Source organism: Nerophis ophidion, linkage group LG06 (assembly GCF_033978795.1).
Source record: "Nerophis ophidion isolate RoL-2023_Sa linkage group LG06, RoL_Noph_v1.0, whole genome shotgun sequence".
In the NCBI taxonomy this organism is placed as follows: domain Eukaryota; kingdom Metazoa; phylum Chordata; class Actinopteri; order Syngnathiformes; family Syngnathidae; genus Nerophis; species Nerophis ophidion.
In genome coordinates this window covers 38,914,270-38,941,178 of record NC_084616.1, presented here as the reverse complement: position 1 = coordinate 38,941,178, position 26,909 = coordinate 38,914,270, and the positions used below count along the sequence as shown (strand labels likewise).

At 39.9% G+C, this 26,909-nt stretch overlaps 1 protein-coding gene across 1 annotated transcript; it reads left to right on the top strand.

Moving 5' to 3' along the window:
* ttll10 (tubulin tyrosine ligase-like family, member 10) lies at positions 1 to 26,106 on the top strand. The gene is made up of 10 exons (XM_061903693.1): positions 1 to 294; positions 5,293 to 5,411; positions 5,487 to 5,607; positions 5,928 to 6,031; positions 12,706 to 12,892; positions 12,952 to 13,123; positions 13,237 to 13,377; positions 18,979 to 19,095; positions 20,957 to 21,050; positions 21,114 to 26,106. Exons 1-10 carry the CDS (start codon positions 92 to 94, stop codon positions 21,266 to 21,268), a joined length of 1,413 nt encoding a protein of 470 aa, XP_061759677.1. The 5' UTR covers positions 1 to 91; the 3' UTR covers positions 21,269 to 26,106.
* The last annotated feature ends 803 nt before the right edge of the window (positions 26,107 to 26,909 follow it).

Below are 26,909 nucleotides of genomic sequence, written 5' to 3'. Positions count from 1 at the left end.
TTGTGGAGCCCTCCGATGAGCCGAAAATAGTGAACTGGAGGAAGACATATCGCCAACTCAGGATGTAATAAAGACGTTAGAAGATGGACTGATGATGAAGGTCCTGGAAGAGGAGACGCAGTCTGGTTGTGCCAAAAGAAGATTTAAGTACAAGAGGAGGAAGTACCGACAAAAGTGTGTCCCCAGAAGCCTGCAGATGTGCCCCTGCAGTGGCAAGGTGGAAGAGCAGGATGAAGAGGAGCCCCAAGGTGCTGGACCTTTCTTCTTCATTGGAGGAGCCAACGGTGCAGAAATGTGAGTATAGTAGCTTGATATATGATCAGAAGTATTGGGTCAGATGGCCATTCATGATAAACTCCTCCACGCATGCATCTATGGATCATAATGCTTTGTGCACTGCGTGTTATGTAATCCATCCATCCATCCATTTTTCTACCGCCTGTCCATTTCGGGGTCGCAGGGGGTGCTGGAGCCTATCTCAGCTGCATTTCGTGCGTTCTGCAGGAGAATATCCTGGACAAGTCGCCACCTCATCGCAGGGCCAACACAGACAACATTCACACTCACATTCACACACTAGGGTCAATTTAGTGTTGCCAATCAAAAAAATCCCCAGGTGCATGTGTAATGAAATCCATATATAAGCTGCATTCGGGCGGAAGGCGGCGTACACCCTGGACAAGTCGCCACCCCATCACAGGGCCAACACAGATAGACAGACAACATTCACACTAACATTCACACACTAGGGTTAATTTAGTGTTGCCAATCAACCTATCCCCAGGTGCATGTCTTTGGAGGTGGGAGGAAGCTGCAGTACCCGGAGGGAACCCACTCAGTCATGGTGAGAACATGCCAACTCCACACAAAAAGATCCCGAGCCCGGGATTGAACTCAGGACCTTCGTATTGTGAGGCACATGCACTAACCCCTGTACCTACATGCAAATATTAACCCTACATTTTCTTTTACTTAACAACAAGGGTAAAACTTGGAAATGTGCCATAATATTCTTTATGTGATGGAGCAGGAAGACGCTAGGAATTAGTTTGCAGTTTGCGGTGACATTTTATGTGAAGCATCCTGTCATTCATTAACTGACATTTTATATGCCGTTGACGGGAGAGCTGCGTATTGGGAAGGCCAGCCCTGGCAATGGACACAAGATCCAATACGCATTGTTATAACAGGATGAACGACAAAGTGAAATGCAAAGAGAGCCAGCCATTTTGGTTTGACTGTGCCACTTTTCAATTATTTTGTATTTTATCAGTAGGGATGGATATATAATTGGGTAGTTTTTTAGGCACTGACCAAATTCCGTCAGTACTGGTATTGATGTAAGATCAGTACCTAACATCTGGTTGCAAATTCGGCGGGCTCAAACACTCTGCTCAGTCAGACACTCTCTAGGGCAGTGTTTTTCAACCTTTTTTGAGCCAAGGCATATTTTTTGCGTTGGAAAAAATCCGGAGGCACGCCACCAGCGGAAATCATTAAAACACAAAACTCAGTTGACGGTAAAAAGTTGTTGTCGCAATTGTTGGATCTGACTATAAACCATAACCAAGCATGCATCAATATAGATCTTGTTTCAAAGTAGGTGTACTGTCACCCCCTGTCACATCGAACCATGACTTAATTGGACTTTTTTTTGCTTTTGTCCTGTGTAACGTTTTAGGTCTTGTCTTACGCTCCTATTTCGGTGGCTTTTTGTCTTTTTTTTGGTATTTTCCTGTAGCAGTTTTATGTCTTCCTTTGAGCGATATTTACCACATCTACTTTGTTTTAGCAATCAAGGATATTTCAGTTGTTTTTATCCTTCTTTGTAGGGACATTGTTGATTGTCATGTCTTGTTCGGATGTACATTGTGGATGCCATCTTTGCACCACAGTAAGTCTTTGCTGACGTCCAGCATTCTGTTTTTGTTTACTTTGTAGCCAGTTCAGTTTTTGTTTCATTCTGCATAGCCTTCCCTAAGCTTCAAAGCCTTTTCTCAGGGGCACTCACCTTTTGTTTATTTTTGGCCTCCCGCTGTTTTCCGACATCTACAAAACAATTAGCCGACTGATATGGAAGAGTATTACACGGTTACTCTGCTGAAGTCTTGACAGCACCGACACTCAACAACAGCACATCATTTGCAGACTATAATTACTGGCAAACAATATTTTTAACCCAAACAGGAAAAATTAGATAATCTCCCACTGCACACCAGACTCTATCTCACGGCACACAGTGGTTGAAAAACACAGCTCTGGGTAATGTTGCCATTTTCCATGCTAACAAAACACGTATGCCTGGTGGAAAACACTTGCTAACCAGTAAGGCTCCAATTTTCAAAATGCGCTAGCTCGTTGCTAATTTACATTGCTACTGATTAGCATTTGTGATTTTACATGGCTATTACACACCTAAATGTGGTGATGAATGTTACAAGTAAGGTGCACTTTACAATTGATTGTGTAATAGATACAATATTTACAGTACAAACACTTTTGAGGGTATGACAAAAGACTAGATTCAGCTTCATGGCAAAAAATATTTTCTGATAGGGCAAAATGTCGTCTTTCTTGAACTATTTGAAAAAAAAGATATAAAAAACCTAAAACCTTGTTGAAAAATAAACAATTGATTCAATTATAAATAAAGATTTTTACACATAGAAGTAATCATCAACTTAAAGTGCCCTCTTTGGGGATTGTAATAGATATCCATCTGGATTCATGAACTTATTTCTAAACATTTTTTTACAAAAAAAGAAATCTTTAACAGCAACATTTATGGAACATGTCCACAAAAAATCTAGCTGTCAACACTGAATATTGCATTGTTGTATTTTTTTTTCACAGTTTATGAACTTACATTCATATTTTGTTGAAGTATTATTCAATAAATATATTTATAAATAATTTTTGAATTGCTGCTGTTTTTAGAATATTTAAAAAAAATCTCACGTACCCCTTGGCATACCTTCAAGTACTCCCAGGGGTACACGTACCCCCATTTGAGAACCACTGCTATAGATTACTGACATTTAATGTCTTTTAATTACAACTGCATGCAAAGTCTACTATATTATACTTGCAAATGAGACTTGGAAGTATAATAAAGCTATATATAACAACTCAACAGCTTAATTAACATTATCAGGTCACTGTTAAATGAAATACATAAAATCATCATATCATATTATTAAAATAACATTTATAAACATATGAATACTAAAAATTGGTATTGGGAACCACACCAGTATTGATTCAAAGGTAGGCCTGCTGGGAATGTGTACAAATTTGAAAGGCACTCACTCCTAGTAACCAGGGGTCATACAAGAACGAATTGCTTTTAGGGTAATTATCTGATTGCTACCAAAATTGGGCTAGGTGTAGGCCACAGATCGACAATGTTAAATTCTGAAGATTGTGAGTTTTCACCAGAGAGTGTGGATGGGGGGTTGTGGTGAAATCTAAAACAAAAACTGCTTAGAACATGGCTCTACAAGTGCCAATCTTGACAAAATTGACCAATATATTAAAGATTAATTACCCTTAGTTCATCTTTAGAACAGGGGTGTCCAAACTATTTGACTGGGGGCTGTATTGGGCTAAAAAAATGACTAAGTGCAAAGTAACTAACTATCATCTATCTATCTATTGGTGTGTGTGTGTGTGTGTGTGTGTGTGCGCGTGTGTGTGTGTGTGTGTGTGCGCGCGCGTGTGTGTGTGTGTGTGTGTGTGTGTGTGTGTGTGTGTGTGTGTGTGTGTGTGTGTGTGTGTGTGTGTGTGTGTGTGTGTGTGTGTGTGTAATTGATTATTAGAATTAAATATTAAGAGCATGTGAAAGTTCTACTCCTACCTTGTTTACCTTTGTGACGGATTCCTTAAAGGCCTACTGAAATTAGATTTTCTTATTTAAACAGGGATAGTAGGTCCATTCTTTGTGTCATACTTGATAGTTTCGCAACATTGCCATATTTTTGCTGAAAGGCTTTAGTAGAGAACATCGACGATAAAGTTCGCAACTTTTGGTCGCTAATAAAAAAGCCTTTCCTATGCCGGAAGTAGAAGCCTATGTGCGCGTGACGTCACCGGTGTGAGGGCTCCTCACATCTGCACATTGATTACAATCATAGACACCAGCAGCGCGAACGATTCGGACCGAGAAAGCGACAATTTCCCCATTAATTGGAGCGAGGATGAAAGATTTGTGGAAGAGGAAAGTTAAAGTGAAGGACTAGAAGAAAAAAAAAAGACGAGGGCAGGAGCGATTCAGATGTTATTAGACACATTTACTAGGATAATTCTGGAATATCCCTTATCTGATTATTGTGTTACTAGTGTTTTAGTGAGATTATAAAGTCATACCTGAAATCTGGAGGGGTGTGGTGACCGCCAGTGTCTCTGAGTGAATCCATGGAGGAGCCAAGAAAGTCGCAGCTGCCTCTTTGACAGCTGCTGCAGGAAGAACGACACAAGCTCCGCTCATGTTTATGGTAAGAGCCAACTTATTTCCACAATTTTCTCACCAAAACCTGCCGGTTGACATGTGGTAAAGAAACATGTTCGCTTGACCGCTCTGGTCCATGTTAAAGCATCACAACAAACAAAGAAACACCGGCTGTGTTTGTGTTGCTACAGCCAGCCGAAATACACCACTTTCCACCAAATGCATTCTTCTTTGTAGTATCCATTATTAATTGAAAAAATTGCAAAAGATTCAGCAACACAGATGTCCAGAACACTGTGAATCAAATGTCCGCTACAACCAATAACGTCACAAGCACGCGTCAACATAAGCGTCATCATTCCGCGACGTTTTCAACAGGACACTTCGCTTGAAATTTAAAATTGCAATTTAGTAAACTATAATGGCCATATTGGCATGTGTTGCAATGTTAAGATTTCATCATTGATATATGAACTATCAGACTTCGTGGTCGGTAGTAGTGGGTATGAGTAGGCCTTTAAAGTTTTGTAATCAGACGGAAATATCAAGCAGCAATGGATTTAAATGGGTATATATATATATATATATATATATATATATATATTTTATATAATATCCACAAAGTTCAGTTAGCAGGTTGACATGTTTGACTTTTTGTGCTGGTTGATTTTTTTTTTTTTGCGCCATGACTAGGGAAGGTTGTTTAGATTGTGTCATATAACTGCATGACAAGGACACTATTCGAGAAAGTATATTCTTTTGTCACTGGCCCACGTCACCTAGTCAACAAAATGGTGACAAATGTGCTTTAGTAGTGATTGAGATGACATTCCTTTGCCCTCTAGTGTGAGCGCCTACTGTGAAAAGAGAGGATGGAAGAGAATCTACAACAAGCACACAGCCGACTTCAAACTCAAGTGGTGTGAGAACCAATCTCCGTCCACCTACCGCAACTTCAGAAAAGGTAGTGGGAGGGACTCACAGTAACTTGAGTGATCGTCAGCATAGGACGGACTTTTGCCACCCACGTGACTCATAGGTGAACAGCTGGTGTATCAGATCCCCAACAACAAGGTGCTCACCACCAAGATCGGCCTGCTTAGCAGTCTAAGAGAGTACGACCGAGTCAGCAGCAAAGTCAAGCACAGCCGAGCACTCAGGTCAGATTTCTGCCTACTTGTTAAAAGAACACACAAACATGTCTGCCTACTTACTAACAACACACATTCCCACTACAACAGTATGGTAAGAGCAAGATGTAGCGAAGCTTCAGATCAAGGCAGAAATCTACATGGCCACTTGTTGCTAGGCAGAGTTTGTAGCGCTCCATCAGGGCAGTAGCACATACTGTAGCAGCTGTTTAAAGTCAAACTAACCATGTAGTTATTATTGGCAATTGTATCACTATGTTAAGTTTTTAGCTTTAATGTATTTCTAATTCAGTCTCAAATTTGGCCTGTCATGGTGTTGTGCTGCGCAGGAGGCTGAAAATCGAGGAGTTTATTCCTACCACCTTCCGTATGGACGTAAAACAAGAGCGAGAGGCTTTCTTCGCACAGCAGGAAGGTAAAACTAAAAAGTACAGTAAATCAAAACTCTTGTACCTCAAATCAACATCTTCCATTTAAAATAATGCAATTTAATTGAATCGGTGCTTGTCCCCCCTAAGACAGCACAATTCTAACATGTAACATCCATCCATTCATTTTCTACCGCTTGTCCCTTTCTGGGGTGCGGGTGGGGGGGGGGGGTGCTAGAGCCTGTCTTGGCTGCATTTGGGGTACACCCTGGACAAGCCACCACCTCAACACAGATAGACAGACAACATTCACACTCACATTCACACACTAGGGCCAATTTAGTGTTGCCAACCAACCTATCCCCAGGTGCATGTCTTTGGAGGTGGGAGGAAGCCGGAGTACCCGGAGCAGGGGCGTCACTAGACCTAATACTGTACTGGGGCACACCTGGGGCACAAATAATTCATGTGAGCGTGCAAAGCGCGCAAGCAAAAATATTTTTAGCACTTATTTATCATAAAAAATACATAAATAGTGCTTTAAACTATGAAATCATATCAGATTATGTTGTATGGATCTTTGATTAACCACCTGAAATTAACTAATGCATTTGACCTACTTGTGCACTTTTTTACTCCAGACTTCTAAACTGCTACTGGTAAAAGCAAAAAGGAAGAGCAATGAATCTTTTTGAAATATATATTGCAGTAATCATCTGCAAATTTAACATCTACAAAAGTAAAACAAAAAAAAAAGCACCCCCTACATCTCTGGGTTCTCTTATATTATTTAATTTCCATTAATGCCAATGTGGCTAATCCTATTTCAGATACACAAAACTATAAAATATACACAAAACAATAAAGCCACAGTAGTAGAAAAAATGAACAACTGTTGTGTGTCTGTTCAGGAAATCATTTTCTGAGAAGTAAACTGTAACGTCTCGTTTTCATTTTTGCGAAGTGGTCAATCACTCTGGACGGACATGGAAATATTACAGTAACTGTTATACAGTTGACCAGTGCTTCCCAACTGGTGGGTCGTGACATAAAAGTGGATTGTATGTCATTTTCAGTGAGTCGCAGTCAGATGTGAGCATGAAAAAAAAAAAAAAATTTAGGGAGAAAAAAATCAAATTGTGGCAACAAAACCAGATATTTTTAGTCATTTTTCTAGTGACTATTAGTGAGTATTTTAGCAAACCGACTAACAAGTTGGAGGAGGACTCAAGACTGACATGGAAATATATATTTTTTTAAATCTAAATGGGGCAACTAAACCCGATATTTTCAGCCATCTTTCTGAAAACAAATACAGAAATGTTGCTATTTTTTCTGGAAACAAAACCAGATGCTTTAGCTGTAGCCATTTTTCTGGTGACAAAAGAAGATTATTTTAGTCAAAGTCACACTGATTAACAAGACAAGTCTACTGTGCTATTTTTCTGTGAAATAAACTTGAATCATTTTAAAATTTGGCTCACGACTTGATGATATGGAAAAATGTTGTTCTTCCTGAAGATAAACCATTTGAGAAGTACTCAACTCACACATGCTTACTCAAAATCATCATTGATGCAGAGGTCCTGAGCAGAACCAGCAGACAATAACCGACATTATGTTTCATGTTCATTGGAAATTCCCCCGACAGCTCGTACAGCAAATGAATATGTTTGTCTTGATACAAGGAATAACGTTAGCTAACTTAGCATCAACTTAAGACAATAATGTTGCCTAGCTAGCTAGGACTTCACTTACATCTCTCATTCCTCGCTGCTTCTTCCCTGCTGCGGGCGAATAACTTTCTGATATCCATCTAGGAGTTACAGTTTGAGTCAAATCAAAATCAAAATAATGTAATTAACAAATTGTTGTTGGCTAACGTTACCTACCTCACGCAGTTATTCACATCCTCTCTCTCTCTCTCTCTCTCTCTCTCTTGCTCTCTCTCTCAACTGAAGTCTTGATCCACACGTGAACAAATTACCATATTAATTAGCCATGTGCTCATTGTTGCGTGGAGTGAATACAGTAGCAATCAATTACCATACTAAGTAGTATGTGCGCTGTTGTCTATGTTATGTAGACTTAAAACTCTGAAGCGTTTTTTTTTTTTATTGGTGAAATTTTTACTGGGGCACTGCAGATCACGTGCCCCAGTGAAATCTGTCTGGCGACGCCACTGACCCGGAGGGAACCCACGCAGTCACGGGGAGGACATGCAAACTCCACACAAGCCCAGCATTGACTCTAGCCACTCATTGGCCTAGTGGTTAGAGTGTCCACCCTAGATTGGTTGGTTGTGAGTTTAAACCTCGGCCGAGTCATACCAAAGACTATAAACATGGGACCTGTTACTTCGCTGTTTGACACTCAGCATCAAGGGTTGGAATTGGGGGTTAAGTCACCAAAGATTATTCCCAGGTACGGCCACCGCTGCTGCCCACTGCTCCCCTCACTTCCCAGGGGGTGATCAAGGGTGATGGGTCAAATGCAGAGAAGAATTTCGATAACACCTTGTGTGTGTGACAATCATGGGTACTTTAACCCCTGTGCCACTATGCTGCCTAACATGTAACATGGCTTTCAAAATGAAAAAAATAAATGTTTAGATAATAAATGCTGTATAAAAACAATACAATTTAATGACCTACAAAGAACTACAGTTGTTTTATGAAGTAATGTAATAATAATGTACAGTATTTTCCTTGGAGAGTGGACTTCTAGGTTATCTCCTTTTAAACTGCTTTTTCGTCGAAAACACCATTAGACTTAGACTTCCTCCTTATTGTCATTCAAATTTGAACTTTACAGTACAGATAAGAACAAAATGTTGTTGCATTAGTAGTGCAGGATAAAAAATCAAAAAGGTGGAGATATAAATAAATAGATTAATGTACAGATAAATATATTGCACTTTTTCATATGCATCCAGGTTTATGGATGTATGTTATATTGTCTTTATATTCCATCGAGTTAATCCATTTTTGGGGGGAATTAAGGGGATTATTTTGACGTGTGGCTTCACGGTGGAAGAAGGGTTAGTGCGTCTGCCTCACAATACGAAGGTCCTGAGTAGTCCTGGGTTCAATCCCGGGCTCGGGATCTTTTTGTGTTGAGTTTGCATGTTCTCCCCATGAATGCATGGGTTCCCTCCGGGTACTCCGGCTTCCTCCCACTTCCAAAGACATGCACCTGGGGATAGGTTGAATAGCAACACTAAATTGGCCCTAGCGTGTGAATGTGAGTGTGAATGTTGTCCGTCTATCTGTGTTGGCTCTGTGATGAGGCGGCGACTTGTCCAGGGTGTACCCCGCCTTCTGCCTGATTGTAGCTGAGATAGGCGCCAGCGCCCCCCGCGACCCCAAAGGGAATAAGCGGTAGAAATTGGATCGATGGATGGATTTTAATGCGTTCAAGAGTCTTACGGCCTGAGGGAAGAAGCTGTTACAGAACCTGAAGGTTCTGTTACGTAGGCTGCGGAACCTCTTTCTAGAGTCCAGCAGTAAAAACAGTCCTTGGTGGGGGTGGAAGGAGTCTCTGCAGATTGTCTGAGCCCTGGTCAGGCAGCGGCTTTTTGCGATATCCTGGATAGGAGGAAGAGGTGTCCTGATGATCTTTTACGCCATCCTCACCACTCTCATTAGCAGCCTTTCCATATTTTCATGAATAAATGTCCACTGTTTAGATTTTATTGTAATGTCTTTGGCTGACTCATTCTTTTTCATTACGGCGCAGACGAGCATTGATACGCTCAGAATGTTTCTCCAAGTTGACAACCTGCTCAATCGTGTTTTAAATGTCTTTTAATTTAATGAATTTCATCCACTTCTCAGTACTGTCCTCTACACTCGCTTTCTTCTTTCCCATGGTTGGACAACAAGGTTATGTCCATCTCTAGCTACAGTATAAGTCAATAAGCCAGTAGGACCAGATGTTTTGGTCGGATCTTTCGGGGTTCACAGTGACATTTGCTGGCAGGGATGCTTGTAACTCAAATTTTTGCTTGCAACTTAAACCATAACAATTAGCCGAGAGACAGATCTTATTTTAAAACACTCTTAAGTTGAGATATCAAAACGCAAAAGGCGTTAAGACACCAGGTGTCCTGGTGATGGTTTAATGAGGGTGGAGAACAGTGGAAAAATAATGCACTTCACCTCCCATGAGGCCCTGATAAAATCACCAGGGGAACATGCTGTCGTCATAGCGATAAGTCAGCAGAGGGCAGGGCTGAGGCACCAACAACAGTGGATGTGGTTAAGTCATATGTCAATTGTCATACTATCTCTTAATCTTTTTGTGATTCCAACCAAATTTGGGGCTCATTCAGGTATGCTTGTAACTTTAGTGGTACCAAATTAGTTTCATATTGTTAAATATGGAAGGCAACAAAGGCAAAATTCACTTAAAGGCCTACTGAAACCCACTACTGCCGACCACACAGTCTGATAGTTTATATATCAATGATGAAATATTAACATTGCAACACATGCCAATACGGCCTTTTTAGTTTACTAAACTGCAATTTTAAATTTCCCGCGAGTTTTCTTGTTGAAAACGTCGCGGAATGATGACGCGTACACCTGACGTCACGGACTGTCAGGAAATATTATCGCAGCACCAAACACGGCTAAAAGTCGTCTCTGTTCATCGCGTAATTACACAGTATTTAGGACATCTGTGTTGCTGAATCTTTTGCAATTTGTTCATTTAATAATGGAGACTATAAAAAACAATGCTGTTGGTGGAGAGCGGTGGATTGCAGCTGTCTTTAGCACCGAGACACAGCCGGTGTTTCTTTATTTGTTGTGAAGCAGAGCAGTCAAGCGAACATGTTTTTTCTACGTCCGCCAGCAAGTTTTTGGATGGGAAAATTGTGATATATATCTTACTGGAGACATCATTGGATTATTTGTCATCCTGCAGCAGCTGTTTAAAAGGCAGCTGTGAGCTTGGCTCCTCGGCTTCTTTCTGAGACACTGAGTGTTCACCGCAGCCACCCGACCTTGAGGTATGTCTTTACAATCTTTACAATCACACTAAAACACTTTTAAAACAATAAGCAGATAAGGGATCTTCCAGAATTATCCTAGTAAATGTGTCTAATTACATCTGAAACGCTCACACTGCCGCCGCCCGGAGCTGTCGCTTTTTTTTCTTTCTAGTCCTTCACTATCAATATCCTAATTCACAAATCTTTCATCCTCGCTCAAATTAATGGGGAAATTGTCGCTTTCTCAGTCCGAATTGCTCTTACTGCTGGTGGCTCCCATTATAAACAATGTCATTATGTGTGGAGCCCTGCAACTCGTGACGTCACGCGCACATACTTCCGGTAAAGGCAGGGCTTTTTTATTAGCGACCAAAAGTTGCCAACTTTATCGTCGATGTTCTCTACTAAATCCTTTCAGCAAACATATGGTAATATCGCAAAATGATCAAGTATGACACATAGAATAGACCTGCAATTCCCGTTTAAATAAGAACATTTCATTTCAGTAGGCCTTTAATAAGCATTCAATGAGATTGTTTAAATGTCATCTATATACTGCTCCCTGCCACTAGAGGGCACACGTGAACGTATCAGGGTAATAATTGTGAATATTCTGATATCTCAACACTTGGCCAACCTCTTTTATTGTGATTAAAATAGAGTTATATCACTATTATATTATTATTTAATTGTATAGTATTCTCATTATTATTCTGTCCTATTTTTCATCCGCCTTTCTTTTTTATTCATTACATTTTTTGAATTTTTTCATCCAATTCAAACTATTCCTCTTTTAAAATGTTTGGTTCATGCATGACACGCGTGGTATTATTTTTATAAATTTTTTGAATTTCCAGGAGATCTACACTTCCCTGGGAATTGTTTTCCCATTCCAATTTAATGTGCAGTGTTTTCTACAGTTCCCACACTTCTCGACTAAATCAAACCGTTCAATGTCCAAATTCTCTTCCTAATGTTAGCTGATAGTTTTATATGCTATTGTAAGCATGCTAGTTGTATTTTAGCTATTTTTATTTTACGTATAAACCTCAGTCATGTATTTTGGTACTTGACACATGGTAAATTTTAGCATACTGAGTTAGTTAGCATGCTAGCTTTATAACCACTTTTACTAATATATACGTACCTCAGTTGAATGTTTTGGTATTCAACACGTTACTTTGCACACTAATGTTAACACGTAAGCATGATAACATTAGCATTTTGAAGACATACCCCAGAGTCATATATTATGGTACTTCGTGCATGTTTACTGTTAGCATGCTATTGTTAGCATATTAGCTTTATCAACGTTTTTGTGGGTATACACCTTTTCTTGGTCATATACAGTCATGGTTTACTTACACTTGTAAAGAACATAATGTCCTGGCTGTCTTAAGTTTCCAATAATTTCTACAATTCTTAATTAGAAAAAAGAGGATTACCTCCAAATTCTTCAGGACAACCTAAAATCATCAGCCTGGAGGTTGGGTCTTGGGTGACTTTATTGGAAACGCAAGACAGCCAGGACATTATGTTCTTTACAAGTGTATGTTAAATTTTGATCGTGACTGTATTTTGTTAGTTGACATATGCCAACTGTTGAGTCATATTTTTTGTTACTTGACACTATCTGGCTAGCGTGCTAAAACTGTTAGCATTTCAGTTTGGCTTTTCAGCATTCACATCCACCCAAATTGCCTTTGGTCATATATGAGTGATATTGTGTGTTTGTTTTGTCAGGTGTGAGCAACAATACTGGTCAAATGTGGATCTGCAAGCCTACTGCTCTAAACCAGGGCAGGGGGATCTTTCTGCTGAAGAGCCTGCAGGACGTCGTTGCCTTAAAAGTTAAGCTGCAGGACATTGAGGACCGACGGGCCAAAGCAAAGACCCTTCAACGCCAGCCTCAGGCTTACATTGTCCAACAGTGAGTACATAAATACACCGTGTATTATTGTATAGATTGAACAACATGTTATTATGTAGTTATATCCAGAGGCCGCTGCTGTTAAAAGGGAAGAAGTTCGATGTGCGCTCTTTCCTCTTGATCGCCTGCACGTCACCTTACATGGTCTTCTTTCACCACGGTTACGTGCGACTCACCTGTGACCTCTATGACCCCAGCTCAAAAAACCTCTCGGCCCACTTGACCAATCAGGTACACCCTACTGAAACTGACCTCTTCAGCTGAATTAATTTGCTATTCTGGAGTGTGTCATTTGCTCTTCTACCACATGATATGTGTGTGAGCCCCCTGCTGTTCACCTGTAGTACATGCAGAAGAAGAACCCTCTGTACAGCCAGGTGAAGGAGGACACGGTGTGGTCCATGGAGAGCTTCAATGTGTATGTCAACGACCGGTTTCAGGATGCCAAGCGTCTACCAAGGGACTGGGTGCTGGGCGCCTTCACTGTGAGTGCTGCTGTTGTGTACAGGCTCTCAGGGACCAATTAGCTGTAAGATAATGATTGCTGGGCAGCATGGTGGGACAGAGGTTAGTGCGTGTGCGTCACAATACGAAGGTCCTGGGTTCGACCCTGGGCTCGGGATCTTTCTGTGTGGAGTTTGCATCTTCTCCCCGTGACTATTTTGGGTTCTCTCCGGGTACTCAAGCTTCCTCCCACCTCCAAAGTAATGCACCTGGGGATAGGTTGATTGGCAATACTAAAATTGGCCCTAGTGTGTGAATGTTGTCTGTCTATCTGTGTTGGCCCTGCGATGAGGTGGAGACTTGTCCAGGGTGTACTCTGCCTTCCGCCCGAATGCAGCTGAGATAGCCACCAGCGCCCCCCGTGACTCCAAACGGGACAAGCGGTAGAAAATGGATGGATGGATGGATAATGATTGCTGTCATTTCTTCCTGGAGAAGCATCATCGTTTGATTTGACATATACGTTGGATTTTAAAATAAATAACTGACACACATTGTACATATAGTAGGGGTGTAACGGTACATCTATTTGTATTGAACCGTTTCGGTACGGGGGTTTCGGTTTAGGTTCGGAGGTGTACCGAACGAGTACACATGTTAGCAGCGACCGGGCTAGGACAACATGTAAAAGCCAGAGCTGGAAGACCCTCCTGCCTCGTTAAGATCTCCCGTTTGGGAACACTTTGGCTGCGTGATACAACAATGGAGGACGGAGGTTTGCCGAGATTGTTCAGCAGCTGCTTCTGACAACACATCAAACAAGTGTTGCACCTTTCCTGCTTCCGGCTCGAGGAGCGCAGGAGAGACACTCCTCCAGAGCTGATGTATTCTCGGGGGCAACAACCTTCACTCTACCCGGCAGTGGGTCTCCACAGCTCCGGACTCCAGGCTAAATGAAGAGTCCGGCGATCTGTTGCATATCGTGGCTTTATTGAGGTCTTGGACACAGCCAATCCAACAAAACACCAGCCACTCCCGCACTCTCGCTAAGCTCCCTCACCTCGCTCGCCCACACACTCACTGACGTCACATGCTGTCACATATTAAAGGGCCACACACACACACATACACTACTCTCATAACACATGCTAACCCATTTGAAATGTCACCACCACATTCAAGCAGCGTCTCCTCGTCGAGTCAGGCAGAGATAAAGCAATAACAAATGTTTTTATAGCAGCAGATTTAAGTCCATATTGCATTAAAAACTAGATTTTGACCCACTTCTATGGTGGAAGAACAATGAGCTCATATATCCTCTTACTGCCAAGTTAACCAGGCTAATAAAAGTCTCAATCAATCAAAAAAAGCACCTTATATGTAGAAAGGTTTTGTTAAGAAACCATTCTGAGCCTTATCTTATTTAGTTTTTATTTTATACATGTTGACCACATTAACCCTGGCAATGGACCCTGTGTGTATATGTATGTTATGCCATTGTTTACAAATTTGGTAAATGAATAACCAAAGAAATGTATATTTTGTAGTTTTCTTACTGTACCGAAAATGAACCGAACCGTGACCTCTAAACCGAGGTATGTACCGAACCGCAATTTTTGTGTATCGTTACAACCCTAACATATAGAGAACATTTTGCAACAACATATACATGTTTATTATTTTTCTTTAAATTTGAATTTTCATATCAAATCATATTTGGGGGGGGTATATGAAACTAATAATGTTCAACCCTAATTCGAAACCCCACCATAAGCAGAAATTCAGACCCTAATTTGAGAGGATGGCTAGCTCAAGTGGAAATGGTGCTTGCTCTCTCTGACCAGCAAATGACATTCATGTTTACATTATTATAATTCTATATGTGTTTTTTAAGTTACAAATACAGTCGCTCATAGGCCAGACATTTTTACAGTCCTCACCCTGTAAGGCGCAAGTACCTTCATATAATATTATATTGGTAAACACAATATGAATAAAATAATAAATATCATTGTATAAATATATTTCAATAAAAAACAATATTAATGATACTCCTGTCCTAACCGTAACCTCCAAGTGAATTGCCATTTGTAAACCGTAAACCTAATACTAAATTGAAACCCTAACTCTAAACTTGTAATAATATTTTAAACCTAGAATAAATATAACTATTATACAAACCCGTTTCCATATGAGTTGGGAAATTGTGTTCGATGTAGGTATAAACAGAATACAATGATTTGCAAATCCTTTTCAACCCATATTCAATTAAATGCACTACAAAGACAAGATGTTTGATGTTCAAACTCATACACTCAATTTTTGGGGGGAAAAATTATGAACTTATAATTTCATGGCTGCAACACGTGCCAAAGTAGTTGGGAAATGGCATGTTCACCACTGTGTTGCATCACCTTTTCTTTCAACAACACTCAATAAACGTTTGGGAACTGAAGAAACTAATTGTTGAAGCTTTGAAAGTGGAATTATTTCCCATTCTTGTTTTATGTAGAGCTTTAGTTGTTCAACAGTCCGGGTACTCCGCTGTCGTATTTTACGCTCCATAATGCCACACATTTTTTGATGGGAGACAGGTCTGGACTGTAGGCGGGCCAGGAAAGTACCCGCACTCTTTTTTTTACAAAGCCAAGCTGTTGTAACACTTGTCTTGCTGAAATAAGCAGGGGCGTCCATGATAACGTTGCTTGGATGACAACATATATTGCTCCAAAACCTGTATGTTTTTAATGCATCAATGGTTCCTTCACAGATGTGTAAGTTACCCATGCCTTGGGCACTAAAATACCCTAAAATACCATCACAGATGCTGGCTTTTGAACTTTGCGCCTATAACAATCTGAATGGTTATTTTCCTCTTTGTTCTGGAGGACACCACGTCCTCTGTTTCCAAATATAATTTGAAATGTGGATTCGTCAGACCAAAGAACAGCCTTACACTTTGCATCAGTCCATCTTAGGTGAGCTCGGGCCCAGCCAAGACAGGCAGCGTTTCAGGATATTGTTGATAAATGGGTTTGGCTTTGCTAAGTAGAGTTTTAACTTGCACTTACAGATGTAGCGACCAACTGTAGTTACTGACAGTGGTTATATGAAGTGTTCCAGAGCCCATGTGGTGATATCCTTTATACATTGATGTCGGTTTTTGATGCAGCACCGCCTGAGGGATCAAAGGTCCGCAATATCATCGCTTACGTGCAGTGATTTCTCCAGATTCCCTGAACTTGTTGATGATTTTACGGACTGTAGATGGTAAAATCCCTAAATTCCTTGCAATAGCTCGTTGAGAAATGTTCTAAAACTGTTCGACAATTTGCTTACAAAGTGGTGACCATGGCCCCGTCCTTGTTTGTGAATTACTCAGCATTTCATGGAAGCTGCTTTTATACCCAATCATGGCACCCACCTGTTCCCAATTAGCCTGCACACCTGTGGGATGTTCCATATAAGTGTTGAATGAGCATTCCTCAACTTTATCAGTATTTAATGCCACCGTTCCCTACTTCTTTGTCATGTGTTACTCGCATCAAATTCTAAAGTTAATGAATATTTGCAAAAAAAAAAAATGTTTATCAGTTTGAACATCAAATATCTTGTCTTTGTAGCATATTCAACTGAATATGGGTTGAAAATGATTTGCAAATCATTGTATTCCGTTTATATTTACATCTAACAATTTCCCAACTCATATGGAAACAGGGTTTGTAATACAAAAATACATTAAATTAATTTGAACAACATTGATATGGCCTCATTCAGAAGCCAATAATCATTCAACAGAAAACCAAAATATGAAATGTGATACTACACCGCAAAAAAAAATATTTCAAAAAGACTAGATTTTAGGAAAAAACTAATGAAATAATCTGTCCATTGAGCTAGTTGATATTACTCTTGATAAGACATCCTAAATTAAGATTTGTATATCTAGAAATTAGCTGGCCTTTTAAGATAGAAATAAGTGTATTCTGAAAACAAGGATTTTTCAAGTTGCAATTCTTAAATTCAGCATCTTTTAAATGTTGCAGAATATTTAAACAAGATTTTATTGGGAAAACCCAAATATCTCATTTAAATGGTTATTTTTTCAAATTTAACATTTTTAAACTAGAATAGACAAACTACTTATTTTAGTCATTAACTAAATATAAAGTTTTTAAAACCAGGGTCATTTTTAGAAATTAATTTTAAATTTTAAATCCGTGTATTAACTACCCTAACTGTAAATTGAAACCCTAATTTCAAGCCCTAACTCTAAACTCAAATTCTTACTGGAAACCCTAACATTAAAGGCACTATGATTTTTTCCTACATTTAAGACAATTCCTTGTGGTCTACATAAAATGTAATTGTAGTTCTATGCACAAAATATTGCATAGGTTTTGTTTACTGACCAACTTCAAGCTACTTTCTGACCGTCTCCTGCGCCATTTTGTGGGAGGTCTAGTTCCCTTCCTTTGGGCTGTGTCTCCTTCCCGTCAGCCGTGTTGTAGTTTTTAGCGCTTCCATATGGAGTCTATTGACAGAAGTTAGAACTGTATGCTACTTTGTATTAAAAATGGCAACATCTGTGGATGCATGCGCATGTACGAGCCAGTCTGCCCCGCAATTAGAGGATAGAGAAAAACAGCAACTTAATGACTAGAATGGGGGAATAGAATGGTGGACTTGCAGAAGGAATTGTTACCATATATGGAGATGTTTGCTGACGTCACCAATTGGAAAAACATCCCAAAATGGGCAACTTCAATACGGCTCCTTTGAAAGAAGTAGGCAGGAAGGCATTATAGTTTTATACATATCTCCTCCATGCCAACATGGTTTGATTCTAATTTTTCAGGACTTATACAGATCACAAATAGACAAGAGCTGGTACCAATTGGTTGAGAGCTTTTGGTTTTGCATAATAGGTCCCCTTTAATTATGTCTGTGAATTATCTGATTCATGTAAATGTTTGTATTCTCAGGGCATCAAATCAACCTTAGGGGAACTGCATTTATTTGGGAATTTTTGCCTGTAGTTCATAATCATTGTGAAAGACATGACGACTGATGGATTTTTTTTCTTCAATGCATTTTAAATATTAAATAAATGCGATCAAAAGTAATCTAATTTAATGGACCACAATGGAAACAAACCTTTTGGCTTTTTGTGCCATCCATTTGCCTTTTTAAAGCATTACATGGATTCAATTCTTTAAGATATCAATAAACTTCTCAATCAATCTCACAATGGAGCCTATGGGAGCCGTTCAATTCTGCCTATAGAGCCCCTAAAAAAGCACCCAAACACCTCCGTTAAGGTTTCATATACACAATGCAAGTGTATACGTAAAGTAGTACCATCCACATTTATAGTAACATTTAATATTTACGTATTTTCCTCATTTCAAGCATACGTGGCGCATTAATTCAAAAAATGCATCACATTTGCTTTTTTTTTTTTAACAAACAAATCAGACATTACTACATCTTAAGGAAGACATGTTTGTGTTTGATCTCTTTGCATATTTTGACCAGTGTGGATGTAATAAAGTGTGTCATATTTTCAATGAAATAGAATAGAACATGGACAAATAAGTGAAGCCAATATGTGATCACTTCTTCTGTTGTGTCTCCTCCAGAGGCGCATGCAGCAGATCATGACACAATGTTTCTTTGCTGCCAAATCCAAGCTAGATTGCAGACTGGGCTTCTTTGACCTGATTGGCTGTGACTTCATGGTGGACGAGGACTTCAAGGTGAGATATTTGTGTGGATATTTGACAAATTGTAGGGGTGTAATTCAATTCAGAATTTGTGGTTGCTGTTGCAATTCAGTGAAGATGTTTTTTTTTAGAACAATACGATCCGAAACGGTTTAGTGAATTTAAATTGATTCAGTAACGATTTAGATATAAAAATAAATCAAAAATAAAATTAAGTAGTGTGACTGTGAAATGAATACTGGATATTGGACACTGCAGGGGAATATCTCTATTATCCTGTTAGTTCTCTTAAGGGAAATATGTGTAAATGAATTATGGATACAAACAAACAAGTCCAATGCATTCACATCTTATTTGGATAAAGTGCAACCAACACTTCAGGTTGAATTAACAAGAGGACGCCTTTTCTGCTCACATTTTCAACATCCAATCAGTTTTCAATAAAAGTACAGTAACCAACATTATAACAGCAGATTTCCCTGCTAAATAAAGTTCCCCGACCCGGCCATACAGTATCTGTTCTCTGCCCTGGCGTCGCAGATGAAGGAAGGCGTCCCAGGTGTGCGGAGGCATGTCCTCTCATCCCTGTTGATGCTGTTGGACCTTCGCTTCCTAATATCCATTGCTTCCTTATCCATCTCTTCCATTTATTCGTTTCTGATGTAATGACTTCTCCTTGGCTACCAGCTGTTGTGTAGTTGCTTCATGTTGTTGTGTTCCAGAAGTCTGTGCATCAGCGTTACTTCACTTGTGTCCGTTGCGTTCTTTAGCTTAAAGTTGTGTTCCGGCGTTATATAATTTTCTTGTCGTTTTTATTTGTTGGGTGTTTTGCAATTGTGCGGTAGCTGAAAGTTGGATTGATTTATGATATTGTCTCGTCGCATTTGCATTTATGACCTTTCTCTTTTTGCCATTTTTGTTTTGATGATATCAGAGATTGGCAAACAGACTAACCTTTAAAGTTAAATTTAAAGTTAAAGTACCAATGATTGTCACACACACACTAGATGTGGAGAAATTATTCTCTGCATTTGATCCATCACCCTTGATCACCCCCTGGGAGGTGAGGGGAGCAGTGAGGAGCAGCGGTGCCACGCCCAGGAATCATTTTATGGTGATTTAACCCCCAATTCCAATCCCTAGTGCTGACCATTTTTATAGTTTTTGGTATGACTCGGCCGGGATTTGAACTCACAACCTACCGATCTCAGGGCGGACACTCTAACCCAGGGTAGGGAACCTATGACTCTAGAGCCAGATGTGGCTCTTTTGATGACTGCACCTGGCTCTCAGATAAATCTTAGCTGACATTGCTTAACACGGTAAGTAATGAATAATTCAGCTGGTAATCACAGTGTCAAAAATAACGTTAAAAATACAAACCATTCTCATGCATTTTCATCCATCTATCCGGTTTCTACCGCACCTGTTCAAGAAGTCTGATTAATGGTAAGAAGTATTTTATTTATTTTTGGTTAGCCTCAGAATAACAATGTTATTAAAAAGAATAAGAGACGTATTATACTCTAAAAAAGTTGATTTTTCTTAAAATGCACGCATGTAGTTGTATTCAGTGGTAAAAAAAAATGTGTATATGGCTCTCACGGAAATACTTTTATAAATATTTGGCTTGTATGGCTCTCAGCAAAAAGGTTCCCGACCCCTGCTCTAACCACTAGGCCACTGAGTAGATTAAACTTCCTCATCATTAAAAGTGTATTAAATCTACCTTTCTCAAATTCTATGTTTTCCTTTTCTAGTATCGATAAAATCGGTCGATTTTTTTCCGGAAGGCAAACTTGCTGAGCACGGATTTGAATCTCAGAAATATAAATCTATAAATCCATTTATAGTTACACCCCTAATATACAGCTATTTGCTCTTTAACAACAAGGTTTGGCTCTTGGAGATGAACTGTAATCCAGCTCTTCACATCAACTGTGAGGTGCTGAGAGAAGTCATACCCCCTGTTGTGGTGGAGACACTTGGTAGGCTGCATTCAAAATGATACATTTGCCACGTTTGATGATTTCTGCTACTCCGCTTTTCAGATGTAACTCTGGAAATCTTCCATAAGCGTCTTCTCAGGCAGCGTATCCTTCCTTTAGGCAGTCAGAGGGGCTTTGTGCTCTTGTACGATGGACCCGATAGCTCAGCTCTGACTTGCAAGAAAAGGCATCGTAGACGGAAACGGAAACAGTCGTAAAGTCACAACAAAGAGCCAACCCCGCAGCTGAGTGGGCAGAGCTTCAGATGGCAACATTGGCCCGAACAAGAACGGTCGTTCTGGAATGGAACTCAAACTGAGTATGTGCATTTTGCAGCGTCCTTCACAGGATGGAGAAGTGCTGAAACAAACACTTAGCATGCACATCTACCGTGTTGCTGACTTACACTGACCTGTGACAACAACTAACCCTCTTCTAATGCGTACTGATGTGAGGCACAAAATAGAATGCAAACATATATATTTTAAAGCAACAATATACCATAACTGATCTAAAATAACATAAGTTGGCAAGTGAATTAGATTTTGAATATCCATAAGTTTTGCCACCAAGCTACTTATTATTTAAAGAATACTAATTTGTTGTAGAAAGACTTGTGTCCACTGTGCGGGGAGTATCTTTAAATATTTCAGGAAAACATTTGAACCAAAAGTAACTACAGTCACTGTATTTAAGTGACGATTTCCATATCTGTTTTACAACACATGTAAGTTATACAGCTTAAAATTTGAAAAGAGTAGCAGCGGCCTCTAGTGCTACAAAGCAGCAATAGCATCATTGCATTTTGATACTGTACATGTGTGACTATTATTCTTACACACTGGTATTGTATTTTGAAGGAAAGCAAACATAGTTATTTCAATATTCAGTATTTAAAAATGTGAATGTAAAAAGGGTAAATTACTTTTTGGGATTCTAAATTACAGTACTGTGTTTAGAAAATAATTGTGTACTGTAGTTTCCAATATTGTCTATTCCGACAAAAGAAATTAGATTGAATCTTTAACAAATTAAAAACCTGATTCATTTCTAAATATTTTGGAAAAAAAATTAATATACAGTAATCTAATTATAACAATATAGTCATGTATTTCTGTTAGCTACTAAACTACATTGTCTAGCAGTGTCTGTATGAGTTATTCCTACATTAAATTCATCCGTAGCGTTGAAATGAAAAAAAGTATTTTGTGTTAGATATGAAGATCTTTTTTCACCAAGTACCATATCAGAAAAAACTTAGGCCCTCCAAGTACTACCATAATGACAAACATTAAATCACAGTATCATAAGAAGCCTAAATATTAATGAAAAACAAGGCAGATGTTCTATTTAACAAGTGTAATTAATATTTTTGGCTACTGTAAGATTACGCACCATTTGAACAGTAACACCATTTTGCAATATTTATTTCAGTGATTTGTTGTCACACTACAACTAGTGGTACGGGTACTAAAGTTTGACAATCACTATTCGGAATAAATTTTTGTATGTTCGTAGTGACAGTACTCTATCACTAAGAATTATTTTACGTATTGTGGTATTTTATATTGAACAAAATAATAATTATTTCAAAAGCTAAATATATGAAAAAATTGTTACATAAAATTACACAAATGCATTTTTGTCAGCTCTTAAACGAAGTACTTATCATATGATCGGACCCAGTGTCTTTTCCACTTTTCAATCACTGTCGGGTATTATACATTATGTTACGTTATGCATTATACATATGTAAATATATCCTAATTTAAGAAAAACTGAAAAATTCATATGAAATAAAATGTAGAAATGGTAACTTATCTACAAAAGTAATACAATATCATACACAAATATTTTATCATACGTTGTTTTTAAACCTCAGATCATTTTGGGAGAAAAAAATTGAAGTTTAAAATAAGATAAAAAAATCAGTCTTAGCCTTGGCTCTGAAGAGGGGGTGCAGACTGAGGCCAAGGGAAAAAAACAACAACTCATAGCCATAGAACACATCCCTCTTACATGTGTGTAAGAGGGAAACATCAAACATCAAAGAACACAGAGGACATTAAAGACATTAAAGCAGCAGATACAACCAGACACTTCTACATAGAGCTATGAATAAAAAGTAAAAGAAACATATCCACTGTGGTGGCCTTTGCGGTGTTCCACGCCATCGTCCGCTGGGGTGGAGGGAGCATGGCCAGAGACAGGAGTAGACCCAACAAAGCAACCAAGACAGCCGACTCCACTCTCGGCCAGTGTCCAGTCCGCATGGATGAGCGAGGATACGTCCAAGGTGACTGAGGTGTCCGACACCTGCTCAACCAGCCAAGACACCGCGAAGACTCTCCGTCCCAGCGCTCATTGTTGGCTCCGCAGCCCTGTCCCCTCATCCGCATCTCCTCCGGTCCCTCCAAGCCGACTCCGGTGTGGCAAAGACCCTGCAGCTGGTCTCCATGGCCAAAAGGCTCCCGGGAGGCAGATCCAGAAGTCCACAAAAAAAGCACCACAGAGGTCACGAAAGTGCCACCCCTTGTCACACAGTCCCAAAGCGTCCCGGACCAAGAGGCAAGAAAATATAATAACACATGAAAACAAGAGGGAAACACAAAAGGATGACACAAGAGCACAGAGCTCCTGCCAACAGCAGCCACTACAGCAGCGCCATCTTGGAAAAAAGATTGTGTGGTTAATATATGGCAGAAAAGAAACATAAATAGTAATTTTTCATCAATTATTTGCTCATATTTACTGTAATTTCAAGGTAAACACAATACAGTTAGTGCAGTCAAGAATATTCACTTTTGTTTTTTTAAAGTGACGTTTTTATGACTATGTCTAACTAATAACAGGAATAATAATAATAAGTGTCGAGTGTTAATCAAAAGTAAGCAACAACAAGAGGCAAGGGTTTCTTACAAAGTTGTTTTAATTGTAATAGTTTGTTTTGGGGATTGTGTAAAACTACTTAACTGATTCCCACTGGAAGGGTTATATGGACACAGGTGGAATAGCACCAGTCCTTTATTTTGGTGCGTGTAAAGGAAATGTTTGTACTTTTGTAATATGGTTAGCATTGATTTCCCCCTTAACTTTAGGTGAATAATGAAAGAGTCTTGATGACAGAATGTGCACACAAGTCTTAGTCTGCAAAGCCCTGATTGGCTGTTTACTTGACAGATCGGTAAGTGTACAGCAAACATTGTGTGGTTAAATTGGGCCGCAGTTCATAACAGTTACGCACAAAAACAAATTATGCCCCAAAATGGGGCTAACAAGTGCGTCTTGTCAAGCCCCACCATCCCCCCTCACCCTGATTGACTCTCCCACCCCCGTCTCCATTGTGGACTCCATCCGTTTCCTGGGCCCCACCATGACCCAGGACCTCAAGTGGGAGCCGACCATCAGAAGGCCCCAGCTGAGGATGTACTTCCTGCGGCAGCTGAAAAAACTGAAAGGGCCGACTGAGATGCTGGTGCAGTTCTACTCAGCAATCATCGAGTCCATCCTCAGCTCCTCCATCACCGTGTGGTTCCTCGGCACCATGACAAGCATCGACTGCAGCGCATGTTATGTACTGCTGAGAAGGTGATTGGCTCCAAACTCCCACCCCTCCAGGACCTGTTGTCCTCCAGGACCAGGATAGATAGATGGATAGATGGATAGATAGATGGATGGATAGATGGATGGATGGATGGATAGATGGATGGATGGATGGATGGATGGATGGATGGATGGATAGATAGATAGATAATACTTTATTGATTCCTTCAGGAGAGTTCCTTCAGGAAAATTAAAATTCCAGCAGCAGTGTACAGAGTTGAGATCAATTTAAAAAAAGTAAAAAGTAAATAATGGGGGTTTAAATGAAAACAAACAGAGAAATATTACAATAATAATAAAAAATAAAAAGCAACAATGGGAATAAAAATATAACAGTAAAATAAGAATATAACAAGACAAAGTAGGCAGTAGTGACCATGTTATGAAAACGTTTTGCACTGTTATTGTTTTGCATCCCCTGTTATCCTTGTACCCCCTGCTCCTGCCCCAGAGAGGAGTTGTACATTCTAATGGCGTGTGGGACAAAGGAGTTTTTGAGTCTATTAGTCCTGTACTTGGGATGAAGCAGTCTAGCACTGAACAGGCTCCTCTGGCTACTGATAACGCTATTCAGAGGGTGACTGGCATCATCCAGGATGCTCACTAGTTTGTCAAAAGTCCTCTTCTCTGCCACCGTCACCAGTGAGTCCAGTTTCATTCCGATTGTAGAACCGGCCCGCCTGATCAGTTTCTCAAGTCTGGAGCTGTCCTTAGATGTACTGCCCCCCCCAGCACACTACCATGTACAACAGAACACTGGCAACCACAGACTGGTAGTACATCCACAAGAGTTTTTTGCAGATGTTGAAGGAGTGCAGCCTCCTGAGGAAGTACAGCCTGCTCTGTCCTTTCTTGTACTGGTGGTCCGTGGTAACAGTCCAGTCCAGCTTATTGTCCACCCAAACCCCGAGGTACTTGAATGAGTCCACGGTCTGTACCTCAACTCCCTCGATCACAATAGGTTGTGACCGTGGACTTGACCTCCCAAAGTCAATGACCAGCTCCTTGGTCTTTGACGGATTGAGCTGCAGGAGGTTCGTGTGGCACCAGACAACAAAGTCCCTCACCAGGTTCCGAAACTCCTCCTCTCTGCCTCCCCTGATGCACCCGACGATGGCTGTGTCATCCGCGTACTTCTGAATGTGACACAGCTCTGAGTTGTAGCAGAAGTCAGCTGTGTACAGGAGGCATGTGGGTCGGATCACAACTGACTCTTCTGACCCTGGACACAAAATATTCTCCCCTCTCCCCTCAGGCAAGAGACTACGGTCCATCCAGACCCACACCTCCCGCCACCTGAACATTTTTTTCCCCCTCGGCCATCAGACACGTGAACAATAACAAGATCTGATAGCTCAGTTGCAACTCATGTTATTCTATTCTGTGTTATATGTCTTTTATGTTGCACGATTGCGGCAGGTAAAATTCCTAGTTTGTGGACCCGTTCTCAAACAATGGCAATAAAAACTTTTCTGATTCTGATTCTGTTGTGTCTAGTCTGTCTGTAATCTGATTATGTCTGACTGTTACTGAGCTGCAGGGGGCTCAGGGCCGGATGTGGCTTCATGTTGTGTATTTGCATTAATGTAAAACAGTGACGTGAGGTGATCTTTACACCAGGTAAAAGAAGCATAGATGCCTCTAGAGGTTTTTTTATTTATTCATTCTTTATGAACTTCATGTTCCCTAATCATTAACACAGGTTGCATTCTAAAATAACAAATAAACACAGTTCTACATGCTGGGGATGTTTTGGATAAACACTGGAGTGATGCTGATTAACTGTTTGAATAAAGACATGTCAAACAATTACTTGTCATACTGATAGATGTGCACATCAGACACATACAAACAAGTAAGGCACCCCTGTGTGTGCAATTACACAAATGGATACAGAAGCATCTGCAAAGTGGTTTAAAAACATTAAATTATCAGCATGTTAGCCAGGTACGATGCAGCTCAACACGCCAACATTAAAACGCAATTTGTAGCAACAGCCATATTTCCGAATGCAAAAGCCATCACATAATGAATATGTATATGTCCACAGAATTTTTTTTTCATATGATCAATGTACAGATTATATGTGATGCGCAAATGCATTAAAGGCTTACTGAAACCCACTACTACCCACCTTGCAGTCTGATAGTTTATATATCAATGATGAAATATTAACATTGCAATACATGGCAATACGGCCTTTTTAGTTTACTTGAAAACATTGCGTAATGATGACGTGTACGCTTGACGTCAGGG

What these genes read in the sequence shown, in the direction of transcription:
- ttll10 (XM_061903693.1), top strand. Translation starts at nt 92, where the DNA reads ATGATGAAGGTCCTGGAAGAGGAGACGCAGTCTGGTTGTGCCAAAAGA. An exon ending in GGAGCCAACGGTGCAGAAAT is followed by an intron (nt 295 to 5,292) that starts GTGAGTATAGTA and finishes TTTGCCCTCTAG; the next exon opens with TGTGAGCGCCTACTGTGAAA. An exon ending in AAGCACAGCCGAGCACTCAG is followed by an intron (nt 5,608 to 5,927) that starts GTCAGATTTCTG and finishes TGTGCTGCGCAG; the next exon opens with GAGGCTGAAAATCGAGGAGT.